At 51.2% G+C, this 12,340-nt stretch overlaps 1 protein-coding gene across 1 annotated transcript in view; it reads right to left on the bottom strand.

Moving 5' to 3' along the window:
• Window positions 1–12,340, bottom strand: part of SENP3 (SUMO specific peptidase 3) — a 54,267-nt gene that overhangs the window by 32,535 nt on the left and 9,392 nt on the right. The window contains exons 4-6 of the mRNA XM_068272009.1: window positions 4,004–4,115; window positions 312–459; window positions 2–49 (exon numbers count right to left, since the gene is read on the bottom strand). Coding sequence (XP_068128110.1) covers window positions 2–49; window positions 312–459; window positions 4,004–4,115 — 308 coding nt within the window. The remainder of the gene's footprint in view (window position 1; window positions 50–311; window positions 460–4,003; window positions 4,116–12,340) is intronic.

The following is a 12,340-nucleotide window of genomic DNA, read 5'->3' as shown; positions in this document are numbered from 1 at the left end:
CCTTATCAGGTACTGCATCCATCACTAAATCCCCGTACATGTTCATCACCTGAAAACACAAATACAGCTATTATACAGCACAGATGTTACCCCGTCCACTTCTATCCCTGCACACAGCACTGGCCCAGATTCCCTGCATTACTACGATTTTACATTGTGCAAAATATACACACGAGTTCAAGACACATTGCACGATCCTGACATCCAGCAATACCAGTACAAATACATACAGAGAACATATGATTACAGCACAATAAATAGGAGGTCCGTGCCCTTGCGAGCTCACAGTCATGGCTGTATTGTGCGATTACCTGGTCATTGAGCCAGTTCTGTCCGTACAGCGTTCCTAAGTCATCCATGGTGAGCACATGTCTCTTGTATGTGACACGGAAGCTGCGCAGTAGAGTGTTTCCTGGTAGCCGCTGGTATGATTGGATGACATTGTGCACCACTGTCCTCCTGTGGATACATTTTATGTTAGTGCCAAGCAAGGCAAGGTTTTACGTAGACTCAGTGCTGTAGATGGACTAACTGAAGGGCCGCGGGCCGAACACAGCCCACCGCGCCACTGTATGTGGCCACTAAAATATGTTCCGCTGCCAATATCAGCACAACCTCCCAGCACTGCAGTTTCATTAATAAGAGGCACCCAGGTCATACTCTATGTAGTAAATGCTTCCGCACCAATGGTAAGAAGACGTGCAGCGATCAACTCTGGAGTAACAAGTGTTTGCAAACACTCCACACGATCTGCACCATAAAGTTTCCATCTTTATTGTTCCATAAAAAACAGGTTAAAAACTGTGTGGTTAAGTATAAAGTGACGCACAGGCGTTTCGGGCTGTATCAGTCCTTTCTCAAACCATCACAGACCCACATGGGTGTGCCTGTGATGGTTTGAGAAAGGACTGATACAGCCCGAAACACCTGTGCGTCACCTTATACTTACCCACACAGTTTTTTACCAGGTCATACTCTAGGCGCCCCTATAGCTGCATTACAGTCTGTGCGCTGCCCACATTACCAGCCGGCCGCCAGCACCCAAACTGCCCGTTTCGTATGCAGTAACCGCAATAACAGAAACCAACAGAAGAAAATAGTTATTTTAGGCTCTCTTGATTTGAGAATTCACAGCACTGAATCCACCTCTGGGCACAACTGCAGAAATATTGTGTATTTTCGTAGGACAAACGGTTTAACAACAGTTGTTTTGCTTAACCTCCCTGGCGGTAACCCCGACCTGAGCTCAGGGTAGGAAAAATGAGCTGCGAGTGGTGAGCCCGAGCTCAGGTCGGGGGTAGGGAATTCCCTGATTTGCATATTGTTTTGGAGACCCGCACGCGATCGGTGCTGCGCAGTGGGACTCCAGCCTCCCTCTTCCACTATCTCTGGCCACCGGGATCCCCATATCCACGCTCTTGTTCCGGTTACCTGGCAGTCAGTTAATCAATGCGGCAGAGCAGTGTGACATTGGTGGGGGGGGGAGCGGGGCTAATTTTTAAAGTGGATCTGGACTTTTAGGGAGGAAAAAGTAAGCCATGTACATCTGCACCGACGGCTGCATGGATTTTGACTACTCTCTGCCTGCCCAGATTTTGAATACTCTCTGCCTGCCGCCTGCACCGACGTCTGCCTGGATTTTGACTACTCTCTGCCTGCCGCCTGCACCAACCTCTGCCTGGATTTTGACTACTCTCTGCCTGCACTAACCTCTGCCTGCATTTTGACTACTGTCTGCCTGCCGCCTGCACCGGCCTCTGCCTGGGATTCTGACTACTCTCTGCCTGCCGCCTGCACCTGCCTCTGCCTGGATTTTGACTACTCTCTGCCTGCCGCCTGCACTGACCTCTGCCTGCCGCCTGCACCAACCTCTGCCTGGATTTTGACTACTCTCTGCCTGCCGCCTGCACCGACCTCTGCCTGGATTCTGACTACTCTCTGCCTGCCGCCTGCACCAACCTCTGCCTGCATTTTGACTACTGTCTGCCTGCCGCCTGCACCGGCCTCTGCCTGGGATTCTGACTACTCTCTGCCTGCCGCCTGCACCGACCTCTGCCTGGGATTTTGACTACTCTGTGCCTGCCGCCTGCACCGACCTCTGCCTGGATTTTGACTACTCTCTGCCTGCCGCCTGCACCGGCCTCTGCCTGGATTTTGACTACTCTCTGCCTGCCGCCTGTACCGACCTCTGCCTGGATTTTGACTACTCTCTGCCTGCCGCCTGTACCGACCTCTGCCTGGATTTTGACTACTCTCTGCCTGCCGCCTGCACCGACCTCTGCCTGGATTTTGACTACTCTCTGCCTGCCGCCTGTACCGACCTCTGCCTGGATTTTGACTACTCTCTGCCTGCCTTATTTGTACAGTTTCACAATTTAAGTTTATTCATTAATTTAACAAATTTGTGTTCTAGTCATATATATGCAGAATGCCTATCAGGCTTTTATTCTGGAATATTTTGGTCAGTTATGCCTTAAGAATTGGAGGCCTACAATTATTGAAAAACAATGTACCGCTTTTGACTCCATTTCAGGCAGAAATGCACCGCCAGGGAGGTTACGTGTCTCTTTTCAGGTTGTGTCTGCCTGGACTTGGAGGCAAGTGATTTAACAGCATGTGTGAGACCCTGCGCCCAGTTTGCAGTTACATTGTGGTCCTGAATGCTGGAAAATATATGAGCAGGGTGTGGCCAAGACATCAGTGACTGCGTCACCACCCCCCATTATTCATACAATAACGCAGCAGGGACCATACTTTCCAGGGGGAAAAACACATATATAAGTAGATAAATTTATGTTCTACTTACATAACACACATATTGTACTGTCCACGTTTTGACTTCAGTGAATTTTATAAGGAAATAAAGAGAAAACTGTTCCAGGAATTTTCCATCTCTACTGCCGCTGACGGAATTAAATCCTGATGTCATTTCCTCCCTTACTCTGTTTATTTTCTACTAGAAACTGTCGTATCTAGTTTGCTTTGTAAGCACAGCAAAGATTGGATTTCAACAGCTTTACACTGAACTGCCCTCAGCCAATCAGTGAGGAGCAGGAATATGGGAGGGGTGATGACAAGCTTCCTTCCCATCAGCAATAGACTAAATAGAACCAGACTGACGGAGATAAGATTGATTACAGCAGACACATTTATGAGTATATTGCAATGCAGGGTCAGGTTGCTGGCTGCATAATAAACCGAGAGCAGTGGGTAAATGGAGTTTGATTTTATGGCTGACTATACCTTTTTAAACTATCCCTAGCATGATGGACCACCCCCTCCCCCCAGGTCACTGATCACCCCCCTCCCCCCAGGTCACTGATCACCCCCCAGGTCACTGACCACAGCCCTCCACCCAGGTCACTGATCACCCCCCTCCCCCCAGGTCACTGACCACCCCCCAGGTCACTGATAACCCCCCTCCCCCAGGTCACTGATCACCCCCCAGGTCACTGACCACACCCCTCCACCCAGGTCACTGATCACCCCCCTCCCCCCAGGTCACTGACTACCCCCCAGGTCACCGATAACCCCCCTCTCCCCAGGTCACTGATCACCCCCCAGGTCACTGACCACACCCCTCCACCCAGGTCACTGATCACTCCCCAGGTCACTGATCACCCCACAGGTCACTGACCACACCCCTCCACCCAGGTCACTGATCACCCTCCCGGCCACCGATCACCCCCCCCCCCCCCGGCCACCGATCAACTCCCCCCCCCCCCGGCCACCGATCAACCCCACAGGTCACAGATCACCCCCCCCCCCAGGTCACCGATCACCCCCCTAGGTCACCAATCACCCCCCTAGGTCACCAATCACCCCCCTAGGTCACCAATCACCCCCCTAGGTCAACAATCACCCCCCTAGGTCAACAATCACCCCCCTAGGTCAACAATCACCCCCCTAGGTCAACAATCACCCCCCTAGGTCAACAATCACCCCCCTAGGTCAACAATCACCCCCCTAGGTCACCAATCACCCCCACCAGACACCAATATACCTTGTTGGGGTGTTAAAGGGCTGCTGAAAGACATCTTGTAGCTTCTCCAGTACCTCGTCTGTGCCCAGCGGTATCAAACTGCCGTATGTCTGGAGGAACTGGTCCAAAATACCTGCAGGGAGCAATCACAGCTGTCACAACCCATCTGGCTTTACACACTAATGGAGAAAGGTTGTGCATCACTCTAATAACTGGGGTTTGCATTCCCAATTACACAACGGTGTAAGCAATACCTGAGCAAGAGCTACATGATGTAAAATAAACTCCTCTTAGCAGTCCAGCAATAAAACCATTAAGCCACACATCACTCAATGTATAACCGGATCAATCATTAGATGAAGTCTGACCAGAGAGGGATCCAGCCTGCCCACACACTGCACAGCGATTGACAATAGCTTCCAGTACCACATCTATCATAAATGGCGGTAATAGCTGACACCGGAGGAGGTCAGGAGTAACGCTGCTGGAGAGAAGACATTACACCGCACACAGGCTGGGGGGAGGGGAGACACTGAGTGAGGTTGCGCAGTGGTACTGGCATTTGATATCACGATTGACCCTAAGTCCTTGCGACCAACTGGTCCCCCGCAGTGAGAAACTTTCGTTTTCGGTGACTTCGCCAGTCGAAGGCCACTGCGCCTGCACAGCCCTGGCCATGCACGTCCTCAATCATACTCCCTTCACCAGGAACATCCTGTGCATGCGTAGGACACCAGTGTCCTCCCCAGATTTCTTTTCCAGCCGGGTGGCATGAAAAAGTAGCCAGTGGGGTGAGATGAAAAAAAATGCAGGGCCAGTGCTTCTCTGCATATTTCTGCTTACAGCAGAGGTGGAGGTGAGCAGATGACAGCCGGGTGCTCACCAAAACTAGCCGGGTGGAGCACCCGGCTAAAAGATCCTGTGGAGGACACTCCCAACGTTGGGAGCGTGACGGAGGACGATGGCCAAAGACTGGCTGAGCCCTGAAAACTAGAATGCGTCGCTGCGGGGGACCAGAGAATCGGTTTGTCCCGGCAGCTGCAGCAGGCAGGCAGAAGCCCCAGGTAAGTTGCACTGGCTTTTTTTCCTCTTTGAGTTTAGATTCAAGTTAAAGTCAGCTCAACCCCCTGTGCTTTCTGCTGGGAGAGGTGAGGAGGAGCAGCAGCAGCAGTGGAAGGAGGAGACAGTCTGATCTCTCCCTGTAATGTGTCTCTGAAGGAAGCCCCAGATAACACAGAAGCCCAGCTTCCAGATACCGATGGGCTGCTCTGATTCAATTATGTGCAGTGCGATTGCTTTTTGTTCCATTAACTGAACCAAAAAAGCTGTAAACCTGAAGGTAATACTTTTAAACCAACCATAGCAGCCAAGCAACATGCAGATAAGGTTGTCAGGAAGACAACTGCCGCTTTCTCAAAGGCAACAAAGGTATAAACTTTGAGAAAGCGGCAGTTGCTGCGAAATGGCTGTTAGGCCGGTATCCTCACCTAAATCCTATCCGCTATGCCTGGACTGCCATTGTATTTGCAATAAATCCTAGCAAGCCGAGCTGGTGCTCAGTCTTCCTTCTTCTTGACAAGCTTGACATGTTTTCGGGAGCACAACTCTGAAAAGGGTGAATACTTTGAGTCTACTGAACAGCCAGCATCTGATGCAAACATACCTATAATCTAACATGCAGATAAGGCGTTTCTTATGCTGGGAATACACGAGTCGACCCGGCGGCTCGATTAGCCGCCGGATTGTCCCCGCGGGCGCCCGGATCCATTCCCTCTGGCCCCAGGCGGGCGCCCGGATCCATTCCCTCTGGCCCCAGGCGGGCGCCCGGATCCATTCCCTCTGGCCCCAGGCGGGCGCCCGGATCCATTCCCTCTGGCCCCAGGCGGGCGCCCGGATCCATTCCCTCTGGCCCCAGGCGGGCGCCCGGATCCATTCCCTCTGGCCCCAGGCGGGCGCCCGGATCCATTCCCTCTGGCCCCAGGCGGGTGCCCGGATCCATTCCCTCTGGCCCCAGGCGGGTGCCCGGATCCATTCCCTCTGGCCCCCGCGGGCGCCCGGATCCATTCCCTCTGGCCCCCGCGGGCGCTCCTTATCTTCCGCTCGTTTTCTTCCCATTGTCCGCCAGCGGGGATCGAGCGCAGAACCGATCCGGCGGGGTATCGGACCTGTCGGAAATTATCAATCGAGCCATCAGTGGCTCGATTGATAAGAACAATCCATCCGTGTATGTCCAGCATAACTCAAGTCTGTCTGGAGAAGCCGTATGCTTATTTCAGGTGTGTGATTCAGACACTACTGCAGCCAAAGAGATAGGAAGAAATGCCAAGCAACTGCTGCTGCTTAGCAAGAAATAAATATAGCCACCTCCATATCCCTATAGTTAGTTTCAATCACGGCTGTGCAGTCAGAGAAATTTTGGGTACCTGGAGTCGGAGGTTTCATCAACTGAGGAGTCACAGTCAGATGATTTTTGTACAAAATCCACCACCCTGGTAAGTACGAGACTAAGGAGTCGGAGTCTGAACCATTTTGGGTATCTGGAGTCGGAGGTTTCATAAATTGAGTAGGATGATTATAGTACAGACTCCAAAGCCTTGTTTACAATGCAACCAGCCAGAGACCACTACAGTTACAGAATGACCTCCTCCAACACTGCAACCAGCCAGAGACCACTACAGTTACAGAATGACCTCCTCCAACACTGCAACCAGCCAGAGACCACTAACAGTTACAGAATGACCCCCTCCAACACTGCTACCAGCCAGAGACCACTACAGTTACAGAATGACCCCCTCCAACACTGCTACCAGCCAGAGACCACTACACAGTTACAGAATGACCCCCTCCAACACTGCAACCAGCCAGAGACCACTACAGTTACAGAATGACCCCCTCCAACACTGCAACCAGCCAGAGACCACTACAGTTACAGAATGACCTCCAACACTGCAACCAGCCAGAGACCACTACAGTTACAGAATGACCTCCAACACTGCTACCAGCGAGAGACCACTACAGTTACAGAATGACCTCCAACACTGCAACCAGCCAGAGACCACTACAGTTACAGAATGACCCCCTCCCTCCAACACTGCAACCAACCAGAGACCACTACAGTTACAGAATGACCTCCAACACTGCAACCAGCCAGAGACCACTACAGTTACAGAATGACTACCTCCAACACTGCAACCAGCGAGAGACCACTACAGTTACAGAATGACCTCTAACACTGCAACCAGCCAGAGACCACTACAGTTACAGAATGAGCTCCAACACTGCTACCAGCCAGAGACCACTACAGTTACAGAATGAGCTCCAACACTGCTACCAGCCAGAGACCACTACAGTTACAGGATGACTCCCCCAACAATGCAACCAGCCAGAGACCACTACAGTTACAGAATGACCCCCTCCAACAATGCAACCAGCCAGAGACCACTACAGTTACAGAATGACTCCCCCAACACTGCAACCAGCCAGAGACCACTACAGTTACAGAATGACCCCCTCCAACACGGCTACCAGCCAGAGACCACTACAGTTACAGAATGACCCCCTCCAACAATGCAACCAGCCAGAGACCACTACAGTTACAGAATGACTCCCCCAACACTGCTACCAGCCAGAGACCACTACAGTTACAGGATGACTCCCCCAACAATGCAACCAGCCAGAGACCACTACAGTTACAGAATGACTCCCCCAACAATGCAACCAGCCAGAGACCACTACAGTTACAGAATGACTCACAACACTGCAACCAGCCAGAGACCACTACAGTTACAGAATGACCTCCAACACTGCAACCAGCCAGAGACCACTACAGTTACAGAATGAGCTCCAACACTGCTACCAGCCAGAGAACACTACAGTTACAGAATGACCTCCAACACTGCAACCAGCCAGAGACCACTACAGTTACAGAATGACCTCCTCCAACACTGCTACCAGCCAGAGACCACTACAGTTACAGAATGACCTCCAACACTGCTACCAGCCAGAGACCACTACAGTTACAGAATGACCTCCAACACTGCAACCAGCCAGAGAACACTACAGTTACAGAATGACCTCCAACACTGCAACCAGCCAGAGACCACTACAGTTACAGAATGACTACCTCCAACACTGCAACCAGCGAGAGACCACTACAGTTACAGAATGACCTCCAACACTGCAACCAGCCAGAGACCACTACAGTTACAGAATGAGCTCCAACACTGCTACCAGCCAGAGACCACTACAGTTACAGAATGAGCTCCAACACTGCTACCAGCCAGAGACCACTACAGTTACAGGATGACTCCCCCAACAATGCAACCAGCCAGAGACCACTACAGTTACAGAATGACCCCCTCCAACAATGCAACCAGCCAGAGACCACTACAGTTACAGAATGACTCCCCCAACACTGCAACCAGCCAGAGACCACTACAGTTACAGAATGACCCCCTCCAACACGGCTACCAGCCAGAGACCACTACAGTTACAGAATGACCTCCAACACTGCTACCAGCCAGAGACCACTACAGTTACAGGATGACTCCCCCAACAATGCAACCAGCCAGAGACCACTACAGTTACAGAATGACTCCCCCAACAATGCAACCAGCCAGAGACCACTACAGTTACAGAATGACTCCCAACACTGCAACCAGCCAGAGACCACTACAGTTACAGAATGACCTCCAACACTGCAACCAGCCAGAGACCACTACAGTTACAGAATGAGCTCCAACACTGCTACCAGCCAGAGAACACTACAGTTACAGAATGACCTCCAACACTGCAACCAGCCAGAGACCACTACAGTTACAGAATGACCTCCTCCAACACTGCTACCAGCCAGAGACCACTACAGTTACAGAATGACCTCCAACACTGCAACCAGCCAGAGACCACTACAGTTACAGAATGACCTCCAACACTGCAACCAGCCAGAGACCACTACAGTTACAGAATGACCCCCTCCAACAATGCAACCAGCCAGAGACCACTACAGTTACAGGATGACTCCCCCAACAATGCAACCAGCCAGAGACCACTACAGTTACAGAATGACCCCCTCCAACAATGCAACCAGCCAGAGACCACTACAGTTACAGAATGACTCCCCCAACAATGCAACCAGCCAGAGACCACTACAGTTACAGAATGACTCCCCCAACAATGCAACCAGCCAGAGACCACTACAGTTACAGAATGACTACCTCCAACACTGCAACCAGCCAGAGACCACTACAGTTACAGAATGACTCCCAACACTGCAACCAGCCAGAGACCACTACAGTTACAGAATGACCTCCCCCCAACACAGCTACCAGCCAGAGAAAACTACAGTCACACAATGACCTCCCTCAACACTGCTACCAGCCAGAGACCACTACAGTTACAGAATGACTCCCAACACTGCAACCAGCCAGAGACCACTACAGTTGCAGAATGACCCCCTCCAACACTGCAACCAGCCAGAGACCACTACAGTTACAGAATGACTCCCAACACTGCAACCAGCCAGAGACCACTACAGTTACAGAATGACTCCCCCAACAATGCAACCAGCCAGAGACCACTACAGTTACAGAATGACTCCCCCAACAATGCAACCAGCCAGAGACCACTACAGTTACAGAATGACTCCCCCAACAATGCAACCAGCCAGAGACCACTACAGTTACAGAATGACCCCCTCCAACACTGAAACCAGCCAGAGACCACTACAGTTATAGAATGACCCCCTCCAACACTGAAACCAGCCAGAGACCACTACAGTTACAGAATGACCCCCTCCAACACTGAAACCAGCCAGAGACCACTACAGTTACAGAATGACTACCTCCAACACTGCAACCAGCCAGAGACCACTACAGTTACAGAATGACTCCCAACACTGCAACCAGCCAGAGACCACTACAGTTACAGAATGACCTCCCCCCAACACTGCTACCAGCCAGAGAACACTACAGTCACACAATGACCTCCCCCAACACTGCTACCAGCCAGAGAACACTACAGTTACAGAATGACTACCTCCAACACTGCAACCAGCCAGAGACCACTATAGTTGCAGAATGACTCCCAACACTGCAACCAGCCAGAGACCACTACAGTTACAGAATGACTCCCAACACTGCAACCAGCCAGAGACCACTACAGTTACAGAATGACTCCCAACACTGCAACCAGCCAGAGACCACTACAGTTACAGAATGACCTCCCCCAACACTGCTACCAGCCAGAGAACACTACAGTTACAGAATGACCCCCTCCAACACTGCTACCAGCCAGAGACCACTACAGTCACACAATGACCTCCCCCAACACTGCTACCAGCCAGAGAACACTACAGTTACAGAATGACTACCTCCAACACTGCAACCAGCCAGAGACCACTACAGTTACAGAATGAACTCCTCCAACACTGCAACCAGCCAGAGACCACTACAGTTACAGAATGACTCCCAACACTGCAACCAGCCAGAGACCACTACAGTTACAGAATGACTACCAACACTGCAACCAGCCAGAGACCACTACAGTTACAGAATGACTCCCAACACTGCAACCAGCCAGAGACCACTACAGTTACAGAATGACCTCCCCCCAACACTGCAACCAGCCAGAGACCACTACGGTTACAGAATGACCTCCTCCAACACTGCAACCAGCCAGAGACCACTACAGTTACAGAATGACCTCCCCCCAACACTGCTACCAGCCAGAGAACACTACAGTTACAGAATGACCCCCTCCAACACTGCTACCAGCTAGAGACCACTACAGTCACACAATGACCTCCCCCAACACTGCTACCAGCCAGAGAACACTACAGTTACAGAATGACTACCTCCAACACTGCAACCAGCCAGAGACCACTACAGTTACAGAATGACCTCCTCCAACACTGCAACCAGCCAGAGACTACTACAGTTACAGAATGACTCCCAACACTGCAACCAGCCAGAGACCACTACAGTTACAGAATGACTACCAACACTGCAACCAGCCAGAGACCACTACAGTTACAGAATGACTCCCAACACTGCAACCAGCCAGAGACCACTACAGTTACAGAATGACTCCCAACACTGCAACCAGCCAGAGACCACTACAGTTACAGAATGACCTCCCCCCAACACTGCAACCAGCCAGAGACCACTACGGTTACAGAATGACCCCCTCCAACACTGCAACCAGCCAGAGACCACTACAGTTACAGAATGACCCCCTCCAACACTGCAACCAGCCAGAGACCACTACAGTTACAGAATGACCCCCTCCAACACTGCAACCAGCCAAAGACCACTACAGTTACAGAATGACCCCCTCCAACACTGCAACCAGCCAGAGACCACTACAGTTACAGAATGACCCCCTGCAACACTGCTACCAACCAGAGACCACTACAGTTACAGAATGACACCCTACAACCATAGAGGAGCTGGGAGAGGGCAACAGCTAGTCTCTTCCTGTCAATACAGAGATCAAGGGAGCAGAGGGAGGTGGTGGAGTCTCTCCAAGAATACAGAGCTACTCCGCCCACAGAGGGAAGAGGTGGAGTCTCTTACTGTGAATACAGAGATGAAGGGAGCAGAGAGGAGGTGGAGTCTCTCCCTAAGAATACAGAGCTACTCCGCCCACAGAGGGAAGCAGAGGGAAGAGGTGGAGTCTCTTATTGTGAATACAGAGATGAAGGGAGCAGAGAGATGAGGATGAGTCTCTTCCTGAGGATAGAGAGCTGCTCTACCCACAGAGGGAAGAGATGGAGTCCCTTTCTGTGAATAGAGAGCTGTTCCGCCCACAGAGGTGGAGTCTATTCCATGAGTACAGAGCCAACCCTGACCGCATAGGGAAGCAGAGGCAGGATGTGGAGTCTCTCCCTGTGAATACAGAGATGAAAGGAGCAAAAGGAGGTGGGGTCTGTTTCTGTGCAGAGAGCTGCTCCGCCCACAAAAGGAGTAGGTGGAGTCTATTCCTTGAGCACAAAACCAACCTCATCCACAGAGAGAAGGCAGGAGGTGGGTGGGGCTTGGAGATCGCTGTGTGCACCGGAAGAAGCTCCCTCTCTGCTCACAAATTTATACTGTGCGCACAGATCTCTGGGTCATGTGACTGGCTTCCAAAGAGAACGTCTCTGGAACAGCAGCATCAAATGTGGAAATTGAGTTATCGTATATTTCACTTTACTAATAATGAAAAACATGTTAACTAAGGATAAAAAAAAAAAAGTGCCATGAGAAACTGTCTGTCACAGTCTGTATCTTTGGTACACAAGTCATTAGCTAATGTAATAACATTGAGATGTATCTTTTCATTTCAGTTCTATAAACAAACCTCACTCTCCCAGTAATAAAC

The sequence above is a fragment of the Hyperolius riggenbachi genome, chromosome 3 (genome assembly GCF_040937935.1).
Source record: "Hyperolius riggenbachi isolate aHypRig1 chromosome 3, aHypRig1.pri, whole genome shotgun sequence".
NCBI classification, from domain to species: Eukaryota; Metazoa; Chordata; class Amphibia; order Anura; family Hyperoliidae; genus Hyperolius; species Hyperolius riggenbachi.
Note: the sequence above shows the minus strand (reverse complement) of the source record. Positions and strands in the feature narration are given on the sequence as shown.